This window comes from Numenius arquata, chromosome 5 (assembly GCF_964106895.1).
Source record: "Numenius arquata chromosome 5, bNumArq3.hap1.1, whole genome shotgun sequence".
NCBI lineage: Eukaryota > Metazoa > Chordata > Aves > Charadriiformes > Scolopacidae > Numenius > Numenius arquata.
This window is the reverse complement of record NC_133580.1, coordinates 20,908,733-20,936,084: the sequence shown is the minus strand read 5'-3', so window position 1 is coordinate 20,936,084 and position 27,352 is coordinate 20,908,733. Positions and strand designations below refer to the sequence as shown.

The 27,352-nt window shown below is 44.8% G+C and overlaps 1 protein-coding gene across 1 annotated transcript in view; it reads left to right on the top strand.

The window, feature by feature from the left end:
• The first annotated feature begins 10,737 nt into the window (after nt 1-10,737).
• WDR44 (WD repeat domain 44) overlaps nt 10,738-27,352 on the top strand; it is a 28,753-nt gene continuing 12,138 nt past the window's right edge. The window contains exons 1-9 of the mRNA XM_074147400.1: nt 10,738-10,907; nt 18,181-18,214; nt 21,481-21,555; nt 22,065-22,695; nt 23,966-24,096; nt 24,194-24,286; nt 25,238-25,374; nt 26,385-26,468; nt 26,771-26,877. Coding sequence (XP_074003501.1) covers nt 10,831-10,907; nt 18,181-18,214; nt 21,481-21,555; nt 22,065-22,695; nt 23,966-24,096; nt 24,194-24,286; nt 25,238-25,374; nt 26,385-26,468; nt 26,771-26,877 — 1,369 coding nt within the window. The 5' untranslated portion in view covers nt 10,738-10,830. The remainder of the gene's footprint in view (nt 10,908-18,180; nt 18,215-21,480; nt 21,556-22,064; nt 22,696-23,965; nt 24,097-24,193; nt 24,287-25,237; nt 25,375-26,384; nt 26,469-26,770; nt 26,878-27,352) is intronic.

The following is a 27,352-nucleotide window of genomic DNA, read 5'->3' as shown; positions in this document are numbered from 1 at the left end:
CTGCTGGCTATAATTTAAAACATACATTGAGCAGCAAAGGGGCACAAATGGAAGCGCACATCAGGACTTCTCCTCACCCTGTGTTATCCTTCAAATAGAGTGTGATGGCATAATCAGGCACATTCCCTGCTGCCAAGGAAAAGCAGAAAAGAGAATGAGATTAAACACAGACTATCTGCAGTGCTGGCCCTGCGGTGCCCCGGAGTCATCACAGCAGACGCTACTGATGAGGAGGGTGCTGGCTCATTTGACTCCAGCACCCCTGCTTCCCACTGCCGTTATTCCAGCTTTTACTGTCACCTTTTTGGGACACCTGGTTTTCTCTGCCTGTCTCTGTCCTCTGCCAACATCACTTCTGGCACCAGAGAGTAAAACTCATCCCCAGGAACGGGGCAGGTGACTCAACGAGTGGGGTTTTGGTAGCTTCTTTCTATAAAAGCTGAAAAGGCACATTTCAGACTGTTACCCTACAGCTGGCCAGCCAGGTTTGCAAATATTCACCACGTGCTGTTTCTGGGCACTGGAGAGAGAGCAATAGACTATTTAATTTCCTCCGGGACCTGGAGACCATCAAGAGAAAAAGTAGTAGAACAAGGCACTAGTAATTATCACCAAGAGCACATAGATATATATATATATATAAAAACTGGGGTTAAACTAATACTAAGGCTGAGGTAGAAAACCATAAAAGCAGGAGAATTCAAAGCTGGGGCTGCCATGGCAACCCTGACTCAATCCGGCGTGGTTGGGCATTACAGCATTTCTACAGGACCTCCCAGCAAGGGCTGATGATTGCTTGGCATTTTATGTAGCTTTCATGGACAGGTAAGGGAGCTGCCGGAGAAACCAACTGGTGCATTTGTGGAAGAAGATGCAAGCTTTGAGGGAAGCTCTGGAAACCCAGTCCTGGAGGGTGCAAATACACACAACGATAAATCATAGAATGAGATTCATAGAACGGTTTGGGTTGGAAGGGACCTTAAAGTTCATCTTGTTCCCACCCCCTGCCCGGGGCAGGGACACCTCCCACCAGACCAGGTTGCTCAAAGCCCCCTCCAACCTGGCCTTGAACCCCTCCAGGGATGGGGCAGCCACAGCTTCTCTGGGCAACCTGGGCCAGGCTCTCACCACCCTCACAGCAAAGAAGTTCTTCTCCAGATCTCATCTAAATCTCCCCCATTTCAGTATAAAACCCTTCCCCCTCGTCCTATGGCTCCCCTCCCTCATCAAGAGTCCCTCCCCATCTCTCCTGGAGCCCCTTTAGGGACTGGAAGGGGCTCTAAGGTCTCCCCGGAGCCTTCTCTTCTCCAGGCTGAACCCCCCCAACTCTCTCAGCCTGTCAATCCGGGCTCACGAGTGAGGTCACACATGAACCCCTGAGGAACACACAGCCCCAGCAAGCCATGGGACCACTAGAAGATGGTCAGGGAAGCAAATGTTTAGTAGTGAAACTTGGAATTCTGAAACCCCAGCTGCAAGCCCTAAACCAGAGCCAGCTCCAGGACAGGTCCTGCCTACAGAGCTGACAACTTCCAGCTCCCGCTCTGCCCGGCAGATCCCTCCGTGCAACAGAAACAGCTTTATTTTTCTCCAAGCAAAATTCCTTACAATCATTCTTCTCTCCATGCAACTGAGTCCCGTTTGCTGTTGCCCTGCGAAGGGAGGGAATCTAAACCAGAGGCCAACAACTGATAAAATCTCAGAGAAAACCATTGACCTGCTGGTTGTAGCCCAACAGAGCGCCGGTGGCCAGGCAAGAGGCTACAGGTTATTGGGCAGGAGTCAGAGAAGAAGTTTCCGTGGGATTGACTGGCTTCATGTTAATGGCATATATAAAGTTATAACTTCCAGGCACCACAGTAGTTTATGGTGGTATTATATCTTTAGGAATCTAACTGATTTTTGTGAGCCTTTTTAGAATGCAGTCATTTTGGTGGAAATTTGGGCCCCATACAGAAAATGTATGCAATGTAATTCCTTACAATTCTCCTTATTATCTTTTATATTTCTATATATATATGTATCTTATATTTTTATATATATAAATATATATATTTATATATCTTATATGTATTTCTATATATATATGTATCTTATAATTCTCCTTATTATCTTTTGTATTTCTACTTTCCTTTCAAATATGAGTGCTCTGTAAAAAAGCCATGTTAGTAAAGGCTTCTTATTTGTTTCTCATTTCACAATTGCATTAATTTTAGATATTTTTTTTAATCTTCACAAGTAGCAAATTACCTTTTTAAACCTGACAAAATTGAGTTCAAAGCAAGCTGCTCACTATTCTTCCTTACAAATGCACCCTCTTTTAGTGTCCGTTGCTCTCATCGTGACTTTTGATGAGCTGCAATGAAGAACAAAAGTAGATCTCCGGAGGAAAGCATAACTCACAGTTCCGCTATACAGTGATGCACCAGCTCTGATTCATAAGCTAGCAGTACGCTTCTAGGCATTTAAAGATGGAGTGTAGAGAAAACAAAACCGTAACAATTGTATATGAAAGCATATGCATCCACTGAGCATCTTCAGACAAAAATAAAACACGGCAATTTGGAGGACAGAGCATTTGCATTGAGACACAATTCATCTGCACATGCAGGAATTGTCAGTATGCCAGGGAGAACAAATAAAGAGCGTGTCTATGTAATTAAATTGGTTTATTTGTGGGAGCAGATGATGCAGTGCAAAGCAGAGCAGCAAGAAAACTCTTTGAATAAAGTTCCATGCGCAGTCTGAGTTTTGGGAGGGCACTTCGAGAGACAGATGGGGCTTTCTCAACCGTTTCTTACTCCATTCAGCAGGCACCAAGTCTGCACCTCACCTTCCATTTAGTGGCCACACTCCATCCTGTTTCACACTTCGGGCAGCTCCCCATTAAAATATCAAGGCTGTTTCACTTCCAACAAACCAGTTTGATGCTCTGGTTCTGGAAGCAGGGGAAAACCCTCAGACATTGCCAGTTTTGCTCAGCCCATCCCAGCTACTCCTTGTGAGGGACCAGCTGCTGCTGCGCAGCTCCGGGCATCGCATCCCCACGCCTGTGGGATGGAGGCAGTGATGGAGACCAGGATGGAGACCAGGATGAAGGCAGGAATGGAGGCAGGGATGGAGACCGGGATGGAGGCAGGGATGGAGGCAGGGATGAAGGCAGGGATGGAGGCAGGGATGGAGAGTGGGATGAAGGCAGGGATGGAGAGTGGGATGGAGGCAGGGATGGAGACCGGGATGAAGGCAGGGATGGAGGCAGGGATGGAGAGTGGGATGGAGGCAGGAATGGAGACCAGGATGGAGGCAGTGATAGAGGCAGGGATGGAGACCGGGATGAAGGCAGGGATGGAGAGTGGGATGGAGTCAGGGTCCAGTCTAGGTTCACCCTGTGCTTGCTGGGAGCAAAAATGCATCAATCTCCCAGGGGACATTACCTCCTCTTCCTCCCACCTTTTGCATGATGGAAAGGTGCCAAATCAAGCCAACAACTTCAACTGCATAAAAAATACTCTCCTGGGCACCTCCAGGCATGGGAAGCACAGCCATGTGAGGAAGGAGGCTGCAGTCCTGACTGACCACTCCTCTCGTGGCTGCAGGGATGCTCTGGGACCACTCAAGGATCAGAAAAGTTTTATAACAAGAAAGTCTCACCACCCATCTGGAGTCATCTATGCCTTGGGTTATGTCTCCTTCTGGGACATGACTCCTCCAGCCTGTCATCTCAGAAATCAAGGGAAATCTGCCTTTCCTGAAGACCTGCTACTTCATCGGGTCTGCAAACAGAATAGAAACAGAATAAAAGAAGGATGCTGCAGCCTGTCTTGCTCACACTGCTCAGCGCGAGCCTGAACGCTCCAACACAACCAACTCTGCAAAGTCTCTTTACGTCAGAACACCTTTTCCTCTTAATCACAACAGGAAAAGACTATCCAGTCCATTCGGGGCAAATATTTTCCACATTTGCATTTCACAGCTCTGTGGGATATTTTCTTTCCTACAGCGTGCCTGGTGCTGAGCACTCCCCACGCTCCCAGAAAGGAAAGGCACATGTTACAGCACCACATGCTCTCTGCCGGCCTCACAACCTGCATGAATACAAACCCGTTTCATCGCTGCCGGTGTAAACAGCCCAGGCACAGGTCTTGCTGGGTGACTTCGTGATCAGCAGCTGGCAAATGCCACTGTCTCTGTTTCCATACACAGAGCCAACATTGCCACATCCCTCTCTCTTGTCACACCTTCTTCAGGAAACATTTTGCTTCGCGTATTTTTGTCAGTGTGCTTGCAGTGATCTGCTCTGGCATCTAGAAGGGGTTGTGGCTGCTATTACCTGGATTCCCGGGGAGAGGTGTATGGGAGCTACTCAGCTGGGCACAAAGCATTTCCCAGCGTGGGTTTCCCACTCCTCCGTGCCCGGAGGTGCGTGTTGAACCACATTCCATCACTTGTCCCCATGTTTGCATTTATCAGTGTGTTTCTTCACCCCATTGCAGGATGATTGGAGTTCCCTCGTTGTGTTGGGCTCCCTAATAATAGGAATCTTCCCTCCCTCCTCCAGTTTCTCCTGGTTCCTCTCACTCATAGAATGGTTTGGGTTGGAAGGGACCTTAAAGACCATCCAGTGCCACCCCCTGCCCGGGGCAGGGACACCTCCCACCAGACCAGGTTGCTCAAAGCCCCCTCCAACCTGGCCTTGAACCCCTCCAGGGATGGGGCAGCCACAGCTTCTCTGGGCAACCTGGGCCAGGCTCTCACCACCCTCACAGCAAAGTTCTTCCCCAGATCTCACCTAAATCTCCCCTCTTTCTGTGTCAAACCCTTGCCCCTTGTCCTATGGCTCCCCTCCCTCATCAAGAGTCCCTCCCCATCCCTCCTGGAGCCCGTTTTAGGGACTGGAAGGGGCTCTAAGGTCTCCCTGGAGCCTTCTCTTTTCCAGGCTGAACCCCCCCAACTCTCTCAGCCTGTCCTCACAGCAGAGGGGCTCCAGCCCTCCCAGCATCTCCGTGGCCTCCTCTGGCCCTGCTCCAACAGGTCCATGTCATTGATGATACTCTTCCAAGCTGCTTACCCCTCCTCATCCTCCAATAACCCTCCTGGCTCTCCCGCAGCATTTTGGGTGGTGGCAATTTCTGGCAGCTCTTTAACAGCCTGCAGCAATGGGGTGTATCAGGGCGCTGGGATAACACCAGGGAGCAGCATATCTGCTGGGACTCCACCTGGGACCAAGGCGGGGAAAAAAGCAAGGAGATATCAGTGATGGAAATTCAGCCCAAGACACACAAGCACACCTCTGAACATGAGCTCTGCCTAACTGCACGAGCTGTGCACAAGCAGTGGTTGTGTGGTCATAGCGAGGCCACAGCTCCTTAGAGGATGACTTCTGCTGCCTCCTGCATCACGCTGCCTCACTCCCTGCATGCGTTCCCAGGGACGTTCACATTCCCCTGGGAACACACGTTCAGTGCACGTGTGCCTGCGTACCTACGCGTGTGTCTGTCTGTGCCCCTGTGCATGTGCACACACACAGGTACGGGATGCTCTTTGCTGCAGGACACCTCTAAGGACAGGGCCAGGCTGTTGTCAGCTCAGTGCATCGTTAAACCTTATGCTGTGTGACCACTGTTTGCTCAAAGCTGCCCGAGCAGGACAGTCGCGACCCCACCATCACCCTGCCTGGGCTGGCACAGGGGCCGTGGTGATGGCTGCCGGCGCCAGGGGAAGCTGCCTGAGCGGCAGCAGTGAGTCAGCAGCAGTTCACAGCGCTGGGAAGGAGCAGTTCTCACAACAAGAACCAGAAATCATGATTTACATCAATGGGCTGTCAAATGAGTTGGCAAAGATAGGTGCTGCCGCGTGTGGTGCTCAAGGTATGCAGCTTTTCCTGTTTTCCTGCTCCTCCTAGAGCAGCACAGGCTTGGTGCTCAGGGCTTTAAATCAGAAGGAATCACCCTCTTTTATCTGACCATTGATGCCATTCCCAAGCCACATCACAGCTCCAAGTAGTCATCACCGCTGGTCATCTCTGTCTCCTACTCTCACTAAGCTCTGTATCCCAGGGGAGCAAGGTCACACAGACAAGCATCTCCAAGCCCTGGGATGAGATACAGGAGACCTCGATGTGATTCGTTGTTCAGCCACATGTTCTGGGCTTGACTTTGACCCTCCTCTCCCCATGGGTTATGCAGGACTAGCAGTTCCTCCAGCACATCTCCCCCGTGCCTCTCCCTGCGCCTAGGGGGAAACACAGGAGATCGCCCCCTGGTTATGCTGCAGGAGGCAACCAGCTCCAAGTTCTCTCTAGACATAATTCTTGCCCTTATTTTTTTAATGCAATGATAAAAAATAATTTTGCTTTAAGAGCTTATGTCCCTAGGTGACCAGCTGAATCAGGAGTCTGGCAATTTTTTGCAGAGGCTGCAAATCTACCCTATATCTGTCTGTCTGCAGTGAGTATATTAAGATTTAGTGGGAACAAGACCTATCTGCCAACATCAGCAATGCTAGCAAATGAGCTAGGAAACAACAGAGAGGGACTTCTGAGATTTCTGAAGCAGAACAGCAGCAGCACATTCACTTAAGCAGACACAACCCTTTATGCTAGAAGTCAGCCTGGCAGTGGCAAAAGACCAGGAAGCTTTCACGTGTCGGCGGTGATTCTGGTCGGATGGTGCTGCTGACACCGCAGGGTGCTTGGGACAAGCTGACATGTGAGTTCTGATTCATGGGAATCTTTGGGGGAAGTTTCTGTCTAAGCCAAAGAGGATAAAAACTGTCACCACCTAGTCAGGGGCAGAGTGGGCATGTAGGACCTTCAGTGAGCAGGCACAGGGAACTGGGGAAGCACCGGGGCCAGTCTGGGCTCCCTCGGGTGTGAAAGGCAGAGACTATCTGTTGCACAGTACATAGAAGCCACAAAGGAATTCAAGTAATTCAACTGTGTATGATTTCATGTTAGAAAATCCTAGCAAATGTACTATCCGCTATGCCAAAGAGTCTGCCACTCAAGGGTTTTTACCTATGATCTGCTCTTCTTCCTCACGTGGGTTTGGCTTTTGGGACACCTGGCCCACGCATGATGTTGGGTATAAGTCTGAGGATTTAACAGCCCAGTTCTTACAGAGCTGGCCACCACAGCCGCTCCCAGCCAGAGCAGACCCCTTTCCACCAGTGCAGAGAACGGCAAGAGGAGCCCTTGCCAGCACCCGCTGCCAGCCTGGTGCTCACCCCTGCCCGCAGCCTGGGAAAGGGCTGTGCCAACCCCGGGCAGAAAGCACCCGGTCATTTGTAAACACTAATTATAACCTTTAACACCTGTCTCTGGAAACTTTGAACCCGTTACACCCAGTTGTCCTCCTGCCCATCTCCACAAGCAGCGAAGATAACAGCAGCCCGCCACGGCGATGCTCCGCAAAGCCCAGCGACACCCCACAGAGCTAGGGGTGAGTGTCACCCCACCGGCGCCTGCCACCAGCAATAACGCCTGCTTCTTCAGGCTCTGTCTTAGCGAGGTCATTTCCTGGTGTTTAGTGACACGTCGTAGCCAATATCATATTTGTCCCCATGGAGAAAGGCAGGCTGGGCTGTGTCACAGTGGAGCCGTGGTTGCAATTCGACTGGTCTGGAGGCTCCACCAGCCCCCAAGAAGCCACTCTGGTGCAAAAGCCGAGAGGGGACGGAGTGGGAAGGTCAGGATCACTGCACTTAGGCTGAATTTTAATCACAGACTTGACTGCATGCCAGAATTTATTTGAATGTTCCTTAATTCTGCAACTATATAAATTCCTCTGCCTAACAAAACATGAAGTAGTGCAGCTGCCATCAATTACTGACAAACTGATAAACAATTCAAGATGTTTTTCAACGGCATTTTTTTCCCAGTTTCTAGAGCCGTCTGCCTTCCCAGCTAAAGTTACATCATTGTTGTCTTTAATAATTTAGAGTCCATCCTACTTTAATGCATTCGTCGTGTTTGGCTGTCAGTTAGAGCAGGAACAGTGAGCAATGAATCACAAGTCAGTAATTTTCTATACTACTTATTTGCCCAAATTCTTCAATATTAAGAGCTTAAGGTGTATGCTAGGCTCACGCTTCCCTATTTTTAAGAGGAATCAGAAGAATTGCTCATGCCTTTCCAATTCATCTCCTTCCTGTCGTCCCAGCCCTTCTGCTGGTTTGGCTGAGAAGCTTCATGATTTTTGAAGGGAACAGGAGGACATGGCCCCACACCACACGCATGTGCAAGGCCAGAAGGTGTGTGTGTGTGCGTGCACAAGCCCCTGCGTGTCAGCCAATTTGACAAGGGGAGCTGCCTCAAATACATTGAGCTCTTACCAGCTTCACAAAAATAAGCACAGAGACAGCTTTACAGAATCACAGAATTACATGGGGTTGGAAGGAACCTCCGGAGATCATCTAGTCCAACCCCCTGCCAAAGCAGGTCCACCCAGAGCAGGTTGCACAGGAACGTGTCCAGGTGGGGTTTTAATGTCTCCAGAGATGGAGACTCCACCAGCTCTCTGGGCAGCCTCTTCCAGGGCTCTGCCACCCTCAAAGTAACAAAGTTCCTCCTCAAAGAATCATAGAATCATCTGGGCCGGAAGGGACCTTCAAAGGTCATCTAGTCAGACCCCCCCCCGCAGTCAGCGGGGACACCCCCAACTAGACCTTATATTCAAGTTTGTGCCCGTTTCCTCTTGTCCTGTCACTGGGCACCACTGAAAAAAGACTGGCCCCATCCTCCTGAGACCCACCCTTTAAGTATTTATAGGCATCGATCAGATCCCCACTCAGTCTTCTCTTCTCTAGCCTAAAAAGACCCAAGTCCCTCAGCCTCTCCTCGTAAGGGAGATGCTCCAGGTCCCTCATCATCTTTGTAGCCCTCTGCTGTACCCTCTCCAGCAGTTGCCTGTCCTTCTTGAAATGGGGAGCCCAGAACTGGACACAGTGCTCCAGATGGGGCCTCACCAGGGCAGAGCAGAGGGTGAGGATAACCTCTCTCGACCTCCTGGTCACACTCTTCTTGATGCCCCCCAGGATGCCATTGGCCTTCTTGGCCACAAGGGCACGTTGGCGGCTCATGGCCATTCTATTGTCCACCAGGACTCCTAGGTCTTTCTCCTCAGAGGTGCTCTTCGGCAAGTCAGCCCCCAACCTGTACTGGTGCATGGGGTAACGCATTAGCCTGCATCCCTGCTTTGGAAAACGCTGCGCTTGGTTAATGTCAGAGGGGATACATGGAGAAGAGCTGGAAGCCAGGTCAGGGTGCCAGAGAGCAAGAGGGATGGGGGGTCAGCACACAGCAAACAGGGAAGCCTAAAATTCCCAGAAGGCCAATCACATCCTGGGCTGCATCAAGAGATGTGTTGCCAGCAGATCCAGAGAGGTGATTCTGCCACTTTACACTGCCCTGGTGAGACCTCACCTGGAGCCCTGAATGTAAGAAGGACATGGACCTGATAGACAGGGTCCAGAGGAGGGCCACTAAAATGATCAGGGGGTTGGAACACCTCTGCTATGAGGACAGGCTGAGGGAGCTGGGGTTGTTCAGCCTGGAGGAGGCTCCGGGGAGGCCTTATAGCGGCCTTCCAGTACCTGAGGGGGGCCTACAGGAAGGCTGGGGAGGGTCTGTTTAAAGGCCTGCAGTGACAGGACGAGGGGCAATGGTTTTAAGTTGGAGAAGGGGAGATTTAGATTGGATATTAGGAACAAGTTCTTTACCATGAGGGTGGTGGAACACTGGAACAGGTTGCTCAGGGAGGTGGTTGAGGCCCCTTCCCTTGAGATATTCAAGGTGAGGCTCGACGAGGCCCTGGGCAAACTGGTCTAGTTGGGGGTGTCCCTGCTGACTGTGGGGAGGTCGGACTAGATGACCTTTGGAGGTCCCTTCCGGCCCAGATGATTCTATGATTCTATGAATTATAATTATCAACCCGTCACCATCACACATACCAAGTGCTTTGGCTCAGAAAAGGGTACTTATCGCTGTGCAGATGTTAAAAGGAAAAGCCTTTCAGGTTTCACCAGGAAGCCTCTTTCCTCCGTGAATTATTGCTCTCTGCTAATTTATAATTTGATGGCAGAAGAAAAACGCCTGGAAGATCACATGGCAATTTATTGGAGGGAAAGTAGAAAGAAGAGCAAATAATGAGCCATATAATTTAATGCTGCTACCAGTTTCAAACATTCATTACAGATGTTAATGGGAAAAAAAATCCTTTAAAAATTTCTTAGTGATTCCTCTAATAGAATATCTTAATTCTCTATCAGCTGCTTCTCACTGTCACCTTCACTCTGATATCCTCCTACGGCCAGGCCGGTAAGTTAAAATCAGACTCCTTTGCTCACCTCTCCCGTACACTGGCTTACTTTTATTAACCAAGTGCTTTGACAGCGTTCCACAGCCGGGAGAAACATTTCCACCTGAGGTACCCACCCCAGTTCGCACATCACCTGATGTGAGGGCTCACCGTCGGCACAGCCCGAAATGGCCGCTGGGCGGGCAGGACTGTCACCCCCGGGCTGGGGGACTCCTGCCTCCCACAGCGTGAAGGGGGCTGGGGTCCCCGGCGCTGCCGTGGGTGCCAGGCTGCCGTGGGTGCCCGGCGCCCTCACCTCAGGCGGCTCAGGCCTCGCCGCCGCCTGCCGGGCCCCTCCCTCCCCGCTGCCACTTCCGCCCGGCAGGGGGCGGGGCCGCCGCAGTTCTCGCGAGAGGTGCGCGGCCCCCGCCCGCCCGTCCTGCTGGGAGGCGGCGGCGGCCGCCTTGCCCTGCCTTGCCCTGCCCTGCGCCGCGCTGTCCTGCCGGCGGCTGGGCCCGGCCCGCCCGGCGCCGCCATGGCCTCTGACAGCGACACTGAGGAGTTCTACGATGCGGCCGAGGACGTGCACCTGGCGGGCGCCTCCCCCGCGCCGTGAGTCTGCCGCCCTGTTCCGCTGTCCCTCAGCGCTACCGGGGCGGGGGGGGAGGGAGGCGGCCGCCCCCGGCCGGTTCCGCCGGGGCGGGGAGGGGGGGGGGGCGGCTACCGAGTGGCGGGAGTGGGGCCTGCCCCGCCGCCCCCCGCCGGCTCTGCACCCCGGGAGCCGGGGGGGGACCCGGCCGTCCGGCCGCGGGCAGGCGGGGCTGCGCCCGGGGTTGGGGGTGGGTGGGGGGGGTTGGCTGAGCCAGGGGCAAGCCCGAAAGCCGGGAGGATGCGAACAAATGGAGTATTTTTCCACGTACTCCCCGAGGCTTGTGGGGATGGCAGTAGCCATTATCGCGATGAGATCATATCGGCCTTGGGCAGGCAATGTGTAGTGTTTAGAACAGACCTGCGGGGCTGAAATCGGGGCCGACAGAGCTAATCCCTGAAATGCGATAAAAGTAACAGATTTTCCGAGGAGGAGGAGAGCGAGCTTCTTCAGCAACAGGCTGGATGGTGTCGCGTTTAAAACAACTTCCAGTGTGCTCCGTGGCTTGTTTTCAGTGGTGTTGCTTTGATGCTTCTTGCGTTTAGCCAGTGTGCGATTCTGTGTGGCGAAGTTCTAACAGCATTTTATAATGCGGATTGCTAGCGCTGTTACCTCAGAACTAGCATAGTGTTGATGTTACGCTCCCTCCTTTTAAATTCTAAGTATCTCTTTCTGATTGTTTGCTAAACAGGTTATGGCTTGTATCGGTTCTGGTCTTCAAGTGGCCTGGACCAAACCTCTCCGTTGTGTGACCTTGCAGGATGAGGTGTCGTGTAGTTTATTCAAAGAGCAGTAAGATATGGATTGTGGGATCCGTCCATTTGAAGCTTTAATAATTTACTAAGGACTTGTTTTAGCCTGTGTGTCAGTGGTCAGTGGAGGCCTCGAACAAAGGAAAGCCTAGACGTGTTCTCACCCACACATCCTGTATCAGAGCTTTTCTGAACGTTGCTTTTTACGTAGCCTGGTGAGAAGCACATCTTGGCGTACGGTTCCATGAGATGTGGTAAGCCAGATAACAGCTTTTGTGCCAAAGTGAGGTTTTGCTCCAGCTGCTTACCTTGTTCTGCCACTAGTGATCATCAAACTCTTCTGTGAGTTGCTTTAACTCAAAATAATTGTAAAAGGCTGAAAGCTAGAAACAACAAAAACTATTCATTAAGTTAAAACAGCTGGAACCCGTCATGGTGATGGGGACGGGAGAGGGTGAATGTGTGGGATTTGTGTGGCTGGAAGCCACAGGCAGGAAGGGGGAAGCAGACCTTTTGGTAGAAGTGAGCATTAGATCTGGCCCAACAGCACATCCTGCTTCTCTTTTTTTTTTTTTTTTTTTTTGATACAGTTAATGCAATGTGTCCTGACTTTGCAGGTTTCCCCCACCTGTATCTAAGCAGAACTTGATAATATGAAGTCATTCACTGGAAATTAAAATGAAAGATGCTTTTAATTTTTCTGTTGCTCTTCCATAACCCATAAGAATGCATCGTTGACGCAAGTCGATAGAATTCTGTCAGCTTGAGTCAAGTAAGGAGGTGATCTCAGAGGGCTTAGTTTGCAAGATACGGAATCTGTAATTCAGTCTGCTATTGAATCTGTGCGAACACTATGGAGAGTATTTTCTCTAAATAAGCTTTGAGACTTCTTAACAGCTAATTTCACATTTACGTTGAATGCTTCTTGGAAGCAGGCTTGTAGATTGTAGTTTTCAGACCTGTGCACATGTAACGGCGTTGAGTTGGGACCCACAAAAAAGAAAAATCAAAACCTTCTTGTGGGAGGAAGGGCAACCGAAAACAAGTGCATATTGCCCTCTGCAGTTTGAGGCATTTCCTTGTGCATTCAGTATTCTGATGATCAGCAAACCCACTTGGGAATCCTTTATGGGAGCATGTGCTATAGCCAGTTTTTAGCAAAGTGGTGTAGATTTATTTGCCCTCATTAAAAATAGGGGGTTTGTAGCTTCCACCCCACTGCACTGAGTTCTGCGTGGGGAGGTTTAATAACTGCTGATCTAGAAATGCCGAAAGTGGCAACACCTGTTTATGTAAACGTGCTGACTTGTTTGCTATTTATTTGTTTTATTAATTGTCTCGTGTGATGTGGAAGAGTGGAATTTGCAAGTTGGACGTAAGCTCCCAATTCCTACTGTAAGTCAGTAGGTACTGATGCTTAAGCCCCTCTCTCCAGGAAAGCACCATATCTGCATCCTCAAGTATGTATATAGCAGGTGCTCTTTAAGAATTAATTTGCAAAAATTACAGAACTTGTTACAAAATGTTTCTTTTGGATGATAACGGACTGAGATAGTGCTCCTGGATTGATGACTTTCTTAAGGTGAAGTGCATTTAAGCCAGATGTTTAGAGGCTGCTGTGTCTCCTCTGGCCAGGCCTGTACGCTTCACTTCTGCTGTAGATCTTGCTTTTTACCTGTAATTCTACTTTTGACAGGATGTGTGTATAGTTAGATAACTACGTCCCAAACAATGTCTGTTTCTAAATGATTTTCTAGACCTAGAAAAAACACCAAGGTGCCTTTGTGGACTGGTCAGTGAAGGCATCTACTTGTGTAGCCAAGGAGTGGGAAAAGAGAGAGGTGGTTTGGCAGAAGATGCTCTTATTTAACCACTGTCACTCTGCTTTCAAAAGACTATAACCACAGAAGAGGTTTAGAAAAAGACATTGAAATTTAGAGGTATGAACTGTCCCTTGGAGGAGGATGTCGGTTTTGAGAGAAGGAAAATATGAAGTAAGGCACGCTTGTTTGCATGCAGCCATGTGACAGACCCTCTTACATTCTATGTATAAGAAAAGCCATCCACCCACTCTGAAATCAAGAACTGCCAAACCTCATAGTTTGAATGTCGTATGCCTAGCAGTAAGGGGCAAGTTCGTTCCCAGTGTACTCGTATCCTAAAAATTGTTATCAGAAACCAAACGAAATATGAGAAATATCCTCTGGTACCTTAATATAAATTCTTAAATTCTAACTTCAGTAGTCCTATCTTTTTGAAGTTGCTTTGATTCTTTTCCTGAAGAATCTAGTCATCTCCTGTGTAGGAAGCCAGATAATGTTAAGTTGTGCCCTGTTGATACATGGGACGTGCTCAGTAGAACTTTTTTATTGGTGTGTATTTTAGCCAACATGCATGGTCTTGGCAGCAAACGGATGGAGTATGAAGTGGAGTTACGTTGCTGTTGTGACCTGCAGCACTGCAGGCAGGTTTCTGCGTTCCCAGTTAGCTGAAGTTCCCGAAGGGCAGCCCAGAAGAGCACTGCAATAAGGAATCCTTGCGGGTTTGGAGGTGTGGGCTGCCACGGAGAGCTGCATTGGAAATAACTGTGGCTTCCAGGCCAGCCGTAGAAAACCCCGCGTGCCCCTGGAAGCTGAAGGAGAGCAGTTGAGTGCAGGTATCGGGCTGTGCTGAACCTGTGCTCTGTGCATGCACTGCTACTACACACACTTAGAATCATAGAATCATCCAGGTTGGAAAAGACCCTTGGGACCATCGAGTCCAACCATCTACCCTACTCTACAAAGTTCTCCCCTACACCATATCCCCCAACACCACATCTAAACGGCTCTTAAACACATCCAGGGATGGGGACTCAACTACCTCCCTGGGCAGCCTGTTCCAATGCCCGACCACTCTTTCTGTGAAAAATTCTTTCCTAATGTTCAGTCTAAACCTACCCTGTTGGAGCTTGAAGCCATTCCCTCTCATTCTGTCATTAATTACCTGTGAGAAGAGACCAGCACCAACCTCTCTACAACGGCCTTTCAAGTAGTTGTAGAGAGTGATGAGGTCTCCCCTCAGCCTCCTCTTCCTCAAACTAAACAGTCCCAGCTCCTTCAACCGCTCTTCATAGGATTTGTTTTCCAGGCCCTTCACCAGCTTCGTTGCCCTCCTCTGCACCCGCTCCAGCACCTCCATATCTCTCTTGGATTGAGGTGCCCAAAACTGGACACAATACTCCAGGTGTGGCCTCACCAGTGCTGAGTACAGGGGGACAATCACCTCCCTACTTCTGCTGGTCACGCTATTTCTAATACAAGCCAGGATGCCATCTTGGCCACCTGGGCACACTGCTGGCTCATATTCAGCTGCTTGTCAATTAGAACCCCCAAGTCCTTTTCCGCCAGGCAGCTCCAGCCACACTTCCCCAAGCCTGTACCGACGCGTGGGGTTGGTGTGGCCCGAGTGCAGGACCTGGCACTTGCCCTTTTTGAAACTCATTCCACTTCAACCTCTTTTCGTCCGCCCGGCAGCATGCCTGCCATGTAACAGCGCGCATCCTCCCAGGAAAGCAGGAGTCTGCTGCTGGCATTTGACCAAGGCCAGGCGTTCACAGCATTGTGTTTTGATTTTATTTGTTTATGGGCTAAATGTTTTTTTTTTTTTCCATCACAAAACTTAGGAACAATGTGTTGAAAATGTGCAGCTTATTTCAAATAGGTATTAGGCTGGAGCTACCTGATAGTGGGGATGGCAGCTTCCTATAGTCTGGTCGCTACGAGGATGAATTTGACAGCTGAATAAATACCAAAAAAAAAAAATTCAGTAGTTTATTTGACTTTCAGATTATTGAAGCATCTGCTTGTGTTTGCGCAGGTGAAATGGGATTTTTCTTTGAATTTTATTTAATCTTTGTAGATAACCTTGAAACCCTCCTTTGTTAAACTGGTGTTAGAGTGGTATCATATAAGAAAACACATTGGAAGTGTTTTATGTGAAATGCAGTATACAAGATACATTGTTTTCAATTTTTAAATCCCCCTATTTACTAAACAATCATACTAGGCAAAAAAATAAGTTTTTGCCTTGCTTTTTATGTGGCATATGGCAGTCTTGATGTTTTGCCTGATAACCCTGTAAAGCTACAGACCTTTCAAACCAGAAATCAATATTTGATCGGTGGATTTTTCTTCATGCAAACTTTTTCAGATACTTTTTCCACTAAATACACTTTTTTTAAAATGCAAGCATTTCAGATACTGCCACCGTAAAACTAGCGGCCTTAATGTAAAACTGGGGAGTGGAGAAGGCTGGTAAATTCAGGTGGTTGGGAAGGCGAGACCATTCCAGAGTAATGTTGAACTAGGGGAGACTTCAGTTACCGGACTTGCTCCGTGACTGGCTTTGTCTTCAGAAATGCACATATAATAATAAAATGCACATATAATAATATGAATAAGCAGCAACTGATGGTGCCTAAGGGAGCCATGGTGCTTATAAACGCATAACTCGGTCTCAGGCAAGCCACTAAACTTACTTGGCTATATTATAAACTGATCTGGAAGTGGGATTATTGCCAAACGGTTGCAGAAGCTTTGCAGTGTTTTAAAAGCGTGTAATTTCAAGGACGAAGCTTCACCTTAACATAAGACGCGTAGATGTGCGGTATGAAGCTACCAGCACCGTGTCGCATCCTGTGCCAGCTAGCTCCCTAACGTTGAGCAGCTTTTTCCCCGAGGCAAAGCATGAGAGTGGGAAATAACATCTGGTTTAGTTTGAGGGCGGATTTTCCATAAAGGTAGTTAGCTAAAGAAGTCTGCAAGGGTAGCAATGTCTTTAACTTCATATTTTGTGTTACCAGTAGAGGAGGGATTTGCCTGTACCAGAAGTGACATGCTAATTGGTGGGAAGAGAAAACAAAAGTATCTATTTGCAGTTGAGGGATTTGTGTTTTATTCTAAAGTCTTAGCGGTGCCTTGTACGATAGATAGGACCCTACACCTTGCTGAAGCCTAGACATTAATGTCGTAATTATAAATATATTTCATTGTTGAAGTCGACTCGTGGGTTTATGAACCGACACACATTTCTGCCGCTATTTCTAAGGCAATCCAAGAGTTGATAGTGGAACTGAAAATGTTTCAGTAACCAGAAATTCAAACAAAGACTATGGCCTTTCCCAGCAATATATTTTGGAAGACAAAAGATGTGGTGTTGTGGGTTTTTTTTCAGGTCAAAATACTGATTTTGCTCTCTTTTGCACACTGGGGTTAGCACCTTCTAGGAGGATTATGCCTCAAAACAGTGTTAGGGATATTACGCATCTTCAATGTCAGTATCTGGATAGAAGCATCTAGGTTTAAGGTGTTAAATTAGTTACAAACGATACAGTCTTTATACAGCAATCTGCTGTACTTTCTTGTTTACCTAACTCTGCTGTATAAATGTGGTCTTTTCTTTTGTGATGAAATGTTTTTGGACAGTAAAGAGAAGAACGGAAATTCTTGAAATGGAAATAGTTTTCTTTTTCAGAGGTTATTGTCCCTGGAAACCATCATTTTGGAGGCAGGAGGGGCAAGTTAGACTGAGATTTCTGTACTTGTCTGTATTGTGTGGTACAAGATGATACTCAAAAGTTGTTGGGTGTCAGTGGCCTTGGTAGCCAGCTGGGATGTTGTGTGACTCGATATTTAAATATCATCATCCTGTGGAAAATGTACGCTCAGGATGTAGTAAGAGTTGACCGTTCGCTGATTGGATTGAGTGGTGACCTGAAGAGAAGTAATTATTTGATACCATTCCCCTAAGATGCCTTGTTCCCTCATGTAATTAGTGAAACGAGAGGTGATGTGTGAGTGGATACTAATGCAAATTCACTGTTTCAGGGTACAGATTTTGGAAAGTAGTGCAAAACTACTTCCCTCTTTTTTTAATGTAAATACTTATATTTATATGAAGTGTCAGGATAAAAAAGAAGACCTTCTGTCTTCAGGCCAGCGAGGCTGACGGGCAGCACGGCTGTCACCGTGTTGACTGCAGATCAGGATTCCAACACTTGATTTGCAAACCACTAGAGCGTTTGTACTTCTGCTTTCTGAGAGTTTGGGTTTCTTTGATGTGACCACCCTCTGCTCCTTGTATGTGCTAACTTTAAATTCTCTCTAACGTGAAACGTTTATTTTAATCTGTACTTGGAATAGCATCGGTTTATTAGAAGAGGGTGATAGAAATGTGATTTCTAGAAGATTCTGCTGAGAAACTTGGAGGGGTTGTCGAAGCTGTGGATCTGTGCAGACAGTTGAGCACTTAAGTCTATTTGGAGCCTTTTGTGTAAAGGAGTGGTATGAGAAGCGTTCATCAGTTTGTTGCTGGTTTGAAGTGTCAAGTATACATTCACTGTACAGGAAGGCTATTACAGACTGTTTAACATGAAGCTCACTGGCAAGAGGACTATTTTTTTTTTCTCGGAGCTCTGCCTAAGTCTGTTTTCTCTTTCTAACAGGTCACCAACAAAAGTCGGATCCCATGTAATAAAGGTGAGTTTCTTCTTAAAATCAATCAAATGCTTGTTGATGAACATAACGTCAAGCATTTCTACCTAAAGTAGATATATTACAGTAGCCCTAACATCTACACAAACAGGAAATTACAGGTTTTACTTGTAGGTAGCAATTGTTGTGCTTATGTCTCTTGGAATTCTAACTTCACTTCTATTTAGGGTATGTTACCATGTCTTGAAGCTAATTTTATTCTGAAATGTATACGTGCTATTTAATTGAGCTCTACTTAATTACTAGACTACCCTCTTTCAAGTGATTTGTGAGTAGTAAGCAAGTCTCTGCAGCACTTACTTTTTGGTCTCATTTTATATCAAATAACTTTGCGCTCTTCTGTCTCCAAAATAAGAAAAAACTTAGTGTTTGTACTTCAAAAGCCTTCCCTTTAGGTTACGTGAAGATAAAACACTATATTTAGCTTAATGAGACAGCATTGCCACTCCCACGCAGGTAATTGGTATGCTGCATCTGTGCACAGTGACAGTGCGGCTGAATCCGGCGCATGTTAAATACCCGGGGGGTTGGAACCTGGTACAAACGAGGCTCGTTTCCTGGTCTCAGAAGGCCAAAGGTGATGCTGTGCAGCTTTCTTCCATAGAGCAAAGAAGGCTTGGCGTTTTGTCTGCAAAGTGTTGGGAAATGGTAGTGAAAATAGTGTTTCTGATTTGTCAGAAGCACTCCCCTCTGAATCAACCCTATTACAGCGATACCGTATCTCTTGTGGAACAGAGACTTACCCCTCTTTTGTGTTCTGTTTACTGTTCCTTTAATGATTAAGTATTACACGTTTAAGTCTTCCAAGAAATGTCGCTCTGTTACTCTGACTAAACTCAGTGCAATCAATGAACTTTAATGTGTCGTTGACGGAATTATGAACTATAAATTTCTGTATGTTGCTGATAGTTGGGGTTTTTTTTTTTTAAGTGTCTTCCTAAGTCACTTGCTCAAAGCTAAGTTTTTGAAGGTGGAAAAAGTACTTGCTTCTCTGCTTAGTACCGTATCAGTTGAGTGAATGTGTGACTAATGGTGTAGTTTGTCTTGGAATGGGTAAGAAATATTTTCTAAGTCCAAAGTTTAACAGGTGTGTGACTTTAATGTCAATAAAATTAGAAATTAATACAATGTGCTTTTGTACACACTGATTACACTTAATAACTTAAGTCATAATACCTTTGAAGATAGATTGTAGTGATAAAGCAAAATAGAACTTGCATTTGGATTAGAAAAACTTTGTGGAAGGAGGAGAGAATGGATATGGAGGAAGAATTTTTCTATAATTGCAGCTGTTGGCATAGTATGCCATTTCTTGAGGTCAGAACTCTCGAAGATGGATTTCTACAAGAGTTCTGTGTTTTTTTCCCGAGCATATTATATAGTATGTTAATACGCTGCAAAGATTCTATTTGACTAGCTAAGTGTCTAAAAAAAAGTCTAAGAAGAAATTTCTCAGAGTGACTGCCTAGTACAGATACCTAAATCTTGTCAAGGCCCAAAAAAACATGGGGAAGTCTTTTAAAATACATGTTTAATATGGACATTAGGTATCTTGCGCATATCCAAAACTGTATAAGCAGAATTAAATTACTAGCCAAACCACAACAGTTTATAATGGTAACAGCCAGCCTTTGGGGGCTTTAGCATTGTGGGGAGACAGTTGAGGACGGCCGACTACAACAGAAGGGAGTTCTGTATCTGTAGATGGGAAGGAGGAGTAGGACAGCAGGTCTGTGTCTCAACTCTGAATCAGTTGAAATGTGGAGTTTTTTGGGGTTGTTTTAGTGTTTAAAGCTCAGTAACTTAATTTGTTGACCCACTTGTGAGGAGTTTTTCCTCTTTCGTGAGACAAATGCAGGCATTTATCTGCAGATAGACTGTGTATACAGTCAAAACCTGACTGGACGCATTTCTGAGCAACTTGTTCTAGTTGGCTCTGCTTTGAGGACTACAGGACCTCCACAGGTCCCTTCCAACATCAAGGATTCTATCAGATTCCCCTTTAGATACTGCTAATAAATATGCTTATAGGCAATGTGATCAGTAATTCACGTAGAACAAAAGGCATAGGATGAAGTTCCTACTAGACCATATTAACCGAGGTTAAAGCAGTATCCTTCTATGCTATAAACTACTGGTTTTTCTGAACCTAAGATTTTTCAGGAATTGATGAATACGTTCTCTCACAACTAGAATATTTTCAGTTCTGTTTTAAGACTTTGTATAGAACACCCATGCTTACATGCCTATGGTTAGTCCCAGCCTAAACCACAACAGTGCCCAAAGTGTAATCTAATTCTAATATTCCTAGGGCTGCCTATCTTAGTTATGATTTTATTATTTTTTTTTTTAATTAAATAAGACTTAAAACTATTACAAGGGTTTACTACGCTCTTGTGACACACAAGGCCACCTTTAGTGAATTGCTTTTATTAATTCCTTGTTTGGTAGGATATGCCGAAGTATTTATGCTGTTTGCACATCTCAAAACTATAGTTCTTAAACTGCAAGCTGACTTCACATTAGTAGTATAATAACCTGGTAGTCTTTGTTATACATATATAAAGAGTAAATAGTATACTCAGCTTTGAATATTCTTGGAGTCTTTCATCCAAATGATGATTTTAATCCAAAAATGTTCTTGCTTTTTGCGTAAATCCAGTTGTTTCACTTGTTCTGCTGTGGTTTGTTTGGAAGGATCTGCATGAAGATGACTGGCAAAAATGACAATGTGCACTAGAAATAAATTGTAGAACATAAGATTCTGTGTCAGAATCTCAAAAAAGTATTTGTGACCGCTTAATAGATCTTCCTGACTTAACCTGGAAATTTCAAAAAAAGTTTCTATTATATGTTGCAATAATACAGTTCTTGGATCCTTTCCCACAAGCTGATTAAAAAAAATAAAATACGAATTTTCCTTGCTGCAGATTAAGTGTGTATGTTTCTCAAAACTTCATGGTACCTTCCATTTTATTTCAGTTGAGGTTGAAACCTGTTATAGATAACTGCCTTTTTTGTTCAATAGTGTGCAGGCTTTCTCCCTGTCTATGGTGGTGTGAAATACTCTTCACGTGCATTGTGCATTACTGCTTAAACATCTGTCTATCTGATGGCAGTAATGTGTGAAAATGTAGCAGAATTCTGCTACTTAATTTGTCGTAGCTATATTTCTGTTAGATCATCTCTTTTGTTAGATCATCAGGACTTACTACCATCATCTTACTGATTCTACTGTTATTTTTCCCTAGGATACAGACAGCAAGCTACACAAAGTTGGAAATGAATCCTTTGTGCAAGAAATAAAACAAGATGATTCAAAAGAGGTTAGTTAAATATTGCTTTGTCCTCCTAGCATCACACTAGAAATATTAAATAACTTAATAATCAGTCTTTATCCTGAAACTAGCATAGTTTTGTAAGTTAGAATCATAGTTAGAATTTATTGTTAATGTTGGTAAGAGTGTCCAACTAAAGGGTAAATATGAAACTAAGCATTCTGAAAACATTTAAGATTCACGAGTGCTGAACTATTTGTTTAATTTACAGGATCATATTTAGCAGTGCATGAGAACTCTGAAGAGTAAACAGCTTCTGTTTCCTAACTTTCTCTCAAAGTATATTAAAGAGGAATGGAAATTAGTCACTTTGTTTTATTTTTCAGTTATATCTATTTCTATATCTAGGTCTCCAGAATTTTTAAACAAAATAGATTTTGCATACAAAGCAGCTCTTCAATGGAAGAGTTTTGTGGGTGTTGTACAGACTGATGGGTAAGCGTATCCTAAAAACACCTGTTGTTTAACTGTAGAATGGTTTTGGTTTTGCTTTTTAGATAATTGACAGTATTATAGAAGAAAGCCAGAAGGCACAACAACTGGATGATGATTCTTTAGGTAGTAGAGGAGAAGAATTGACTGTTCCAACTTCAGATGCAAATGCTTGGATTTCTGGAGCAGACATCATTAGTAGTATTCCAGAAGTAATAGCTGCTAAAATACCATTGCAAGATGATGTTGGAGAACCAGCATATCAGAGCGTGTGTAAGGACACTGAATTGGAGTCAGGGAAGCTTTTGTTTACTTCTGAGCAACAGGAAACTCATAAGCTAACAAAAGTAACAAATGCAACTGCCCATAAAATGGATGAAACTGAAGCACAAGAAGAAACAACAAAAAATGAGGACATAACAGACAAGAAAGAGGCAAATGCTGTAGAACAAGTGGCTTCGGATTTATCTACCAAAGACCTTCCTACAGCAGAAGAAATGCCTTCAACAAAACCGCCACGGCAGCTTACTGTAGAACCCGATATAGTTGCCAGCACAAAGAAGCCTGTCCCAGCACGGCCACCACCTCCAACAAATGTTCCTCCTCCAAGACCACCACCACCTGCACGGCCAGCTCCACCACCCCGGAAGAAGAAGAGTGAACTGGATTTTGAAGTGCAAAAACCTGTTTTGGAAGGCAAGTATTCTATTTTAGGTGGCTTTAGTTATCTACATGATTACTATTTTTGTGTTTTGAGTGAAGAATCATTCAATCTTGTGATTTTAGGTAAGTGGACGTGTAAATGAGGACAAAACAAATTTTTCATCAATCTTAGCTTCTTGCAGTGGAGAAATAGCCTTTTGCATTACAAGTGTTCCTAATTCAAAGACTTTCTTGTAAACTAACACTTCCTACCGAAATAGGCACTTCTGTAGCAAGGAGAAGTTGCCTCATCAACACAGAAACTAAAAGAAGTTACACACTTCACATCAAATGCGTGCAGTCTGTGTTTGCATAGAAATACAGGTCAAGCTCTAGGCTGAGGTCTCATGAACATGAGTAGCCCTGGGCTACTAGGGAGATGACTAAAAAAATATAATTGTTAATAAAACTTAAGAGGACTAGGTGTGAAATTGCGCCTGTGCCTCCAACTACATATGAAATATGTAATTGATAAGGCAGATTTGGTGGCGGTTGCTGTTTTCAAAAAAATCAAACTTGTCAGAAAGCACGTTCAGGAGTGTAACCATGGTGTTAGGAGTCTAACGACCTGTAGCCTGTCTATGGAAAGTGTTACGTTCTTGTCCTGGGTTGAGAGACACAGGACTAACTTTTCTTCTAGTGCTGGGGAAAACTGCACTTTTAGAAGACTCTACTGTCTGAATTTGTGAAAATATTTACTTTATAGCCAGCCAGGCTCCGTGGGATTCAAGGTCAGTGTTTCCGAGCCTTGCCAGGGGCAGGGACGAGGAGGAGCAAGGCCTGGGCATTTGACCCAGGCTGCCAACAGGGTTATTTCATACCATGAACATCACATCCAATATAAATTAGAGAAGTTTGCTGCGTAGCTCTCTGTCCCTTGCTGGCTGGGATCCAGAGAACTCCTTGCTCCGGTGCCGGAGCCCTGAGCCCTTCCCTTCCTCCCGAAGCCATTGCGCTCCCAGTGTCCCACATTGGCTATCCCTGCTGGGAGTGCACAGCTTCCTACTGATACAATTGGCTGAGTATACTTCTTATATATATTATATCAGTATTGGGATTAGTACTGGTTCTTCAGTAATTATTTAGTCTTAGTCTGTTAAATCTATTTATATTTCAGCCCTCGTGTTTCTTTGTGTTCCCCGATTCCCCTTTCTGGGTGGGAAGGGGTGATCGGGTGATAGAATAATTGTCTAAACAGCAATAAATTGTTATGGGTTTTCTCAAACCATAACAGTTCTTCTTTCTAATATGAATTTCTTTTCAGTTTCTCGAGAGAACTTCACGGCTGGTGGTCTTCTAACTCCAAGTGCAGTGACAGAGGGCATGCCCAAGGATTCCCAGCCTTCTTTGGATTTGGCAAGTGCAACTAGTGGAGATAAAATAGTCACTGCACAGGTACTGGGAAATGGTTATGAATTCAATAACTATATTTTTTTCCTATTACTTTAGTGTTACAGTAGAGATAAGGTATTCTGTGTCTCCAAAATTTCAGGAAAATGGGAAAGCAGCCGATGGCCACACAACAAATGAAGTACTTGGACCACAAAGACCCAGGTCTAATTCTGGAAGAGAGCTCACAGATGAGGTACTAATCAATGTGGTTTGTACGTAGTACATTCTTGTGCTGGCTTTTCCGGTCTATCAAATGAGTTGGAGTTGTCACATGTCACTCTGTGCTCCGAACCACTATATACCGTGACCAGAGATGCAAATAGGAGTGACGGCATGTTGGCTTTGTCCGCCTACACACTTTGTGGTCCCCAAATGATATGTGGTGTTAGTGTTGGAAAGCGTGAGCTGTAGTAGATCTGACATGCTGTGAATTGGTGTTTGTAACATACAAACGTATTACACAAGTTTTCACTGTGAGGGACACCAGCAAACTTAGTACTTTACCATGCGTCTGAAAGGGGAAGGAGTCAGCAGTAGGGGAATGATTTTCCTCATATTAAAAAATAGTTTCCTCAGTTAACATCATCAGGATTATTGGAAGTTATTATTGGACTGCTGGCAGTTTTTATTTGTGTGTATCAGTGTATAGCTTTTTTTACTATTGCTGAACAGATGTATGTGTTCATGATGTGCACCAAAAAAACCCTTTTCCTTTGTGTAGTACTGCTTAGGTCTGAATGCTTTTTCTCTGTAGGTAAAGGTTGTCTTTGGCTATATCTAAACTACAGCTGTTAAAATATCTGAAAGGGGAAGACCTTAATGTCTTTTAATTATGTAGCATCTTTGATATTAGCATGGAAGGTGTCAGGCAGGGGCTGATGTTTGTATAGCTGCATTTCTGATTTAGGAAGCTGAAGCTTGTGATGACATGATTGTTCATCTGTGTATAGCGGTTGATAATGTTTGCATTAACACGCTACAGGCAATTTTAACTTAAATTTAATCTTTGTACAATAAATACATACTGAGCTACAGAATTTCCCATTAAGATGAATAATCTGTAAGATCAAATGATTTAAATTTTGCTCTAGGTTTTGGAGTTTAATCAAGTCATCTTGATTTCTCATCTTGTTTTTTTCCACAGGAAATTCTAGCAAGTGTAATGATAAAAAACCTTGATACAGGTGAAGAAATACCCCTGAGTTTGGCAGAAGAAAAGTTGCCAACAGGCATTAATCCCCTGACTTTGCATATCATGAGAAGAACTAAAGAATACGTCAGGTATGAATGATGGTAGCTTTTGGCTCTTTCTGATACTGTTGCTCTTGTACTTTTTGCATACGTGAGGACTGCTCTTATGCAAGTAGAGAGTCCCAGTTCATCTCTTCTAATTTCCAGTTCTCTATTAACTGGGCTGTTTATTGAATTCTTTTCAGCTAAGTAAAAGTTGATGATATTACCAGGCAAGTATGTCTGAAAATCCAGCTGAACTGCAGTTAGCACTTGAAGCGCTAAACGTTGTTATTTCTATACGAATTAAACACAGTTTATGTTCAAGTACTATATGTTGTTCATGCTGCCACCCCCTATAGCTTTTTTCAGTGTTACATTTAGTAGACTTCGGTGCTCTGAAGACGTGGTCAGCGCTATAGCTGACTACTTTCAGGTTTTCCTGTTCTCAACAGAGCTTCTAATGTTTAAACTGAGTCTGTTTGTAAACTTTGATGGAAAAATACTGTTTCTTAATGATCAGGAAATTGTGCCAGTCTAGTTGTTTATGGTTTTTTTTTTTTTCAAAAGCCTAGACCTATGAGAAGTATACATCAGACAATTTTTAGGTTTTTTGCGTTGCTGAATTAGCATTGAAAAACTCACTTCTGTAGAACTTCATTCTCTGTGTACAAATTTCTGTTTCAGAATTAATCACTGTTAATTCACTTGATTTATGGAAAGCAAGGTATGAGAACAAGGTGGCATGTTACTAGTTTGTAGTAATGTAATGTATTTTGTCTGCTCTTAACTTTCAAAGGGCCTCAATAAGCTTAAGTTTAAAATTTGTGGAAGGGAGTAATATATCTTTGGCGTTTGGAGAGTCTATACAGTTTTAGTATGAAGATGCCTAAGAATTGAAAGATCTATTTTATTACTTGATTAACATGTCCATGTTTTTCCAATGTGTTACATGGAGGAATAAAGATGGAATCTAAAACACAAATCCTACTTTACTAACATTTCATTCAACTTAGATTCATTATGAATTTGTATTAAACAATCACTTCTGTATTTCCTAGTAATGATGCAGCACAGTCCGATGATGAAGACAAAATGCAGACACAGCAAACCGATACTGATGGAGGGAGGTTAAAGCAAAAAACGTAAGATGCTGTTTCATGTCCTTACAAAGAAAAGGCAGGTTTTGTTTTTCAAGGTGAAGCTCCACTTCTGACTTCTGAACAAGTTACATTTTAAGTACAAGTGATACCTGAATTTAAATAAGCCCGATGCTCTACAGTTAAATGGCAGATTACATGACTGCTGGCAAATTAAATGTTTATTTTAAGAAGCAGTAATGGAAAGAGATAATTTTGCATTTCAAATCAAAACTATTGATTCATAATAGAAAATAAAAGACAATTCGCCAGTGTTATGTGTTGAAAAAATGCCCTTGCTTTTTAAGGACCCAGCTGAAAAAGTTCCTTGGCAAATCTGTGAAGCGAGCAAAGCACCTTGCTGAAGAATATGGCGAACGTGCTGTAAATAAAGTTAAGAGTGTTCGAGACGAAGGTCAGTGACACTGACTCTTTTATTTTATTTTTTTTTTTTAAATAGGGTAGTCTGTTTATCCTTGGCTTCTAGGAATCAAAGATGTCTGAGGGATGTATACTGCTGTATACTACCACTGTACAGTTAATGTGTCTTTTTAGAGTTAAATCTTGTAGTGTGGCATTCTGAGACTGGTAGGTTACAAAGATGAATTCTTCTAAAGTAGTGGCTTAGAGACCTTTCCAGTTAAACCAGTTGAATACTATAATTTTTGTTGTGCTGTTAGAAAGCTGTCTGCGTATCAAAATGTAAACCTTTTTGGAAAGTTATTCCAGCAAAGGTAGAAGTGGAGGTTGTCTTCCTTACTTTAATATAATCAGATTGTTTTCTGACAACCAGAGCCACCATTAGAATTCTCCTATAGTTTGAGCTCTTGTTAGATTTCCCAATTACGACTGAATTCTCCCCTTCTTCTTTCATCAGGGTTTCGTTCAGA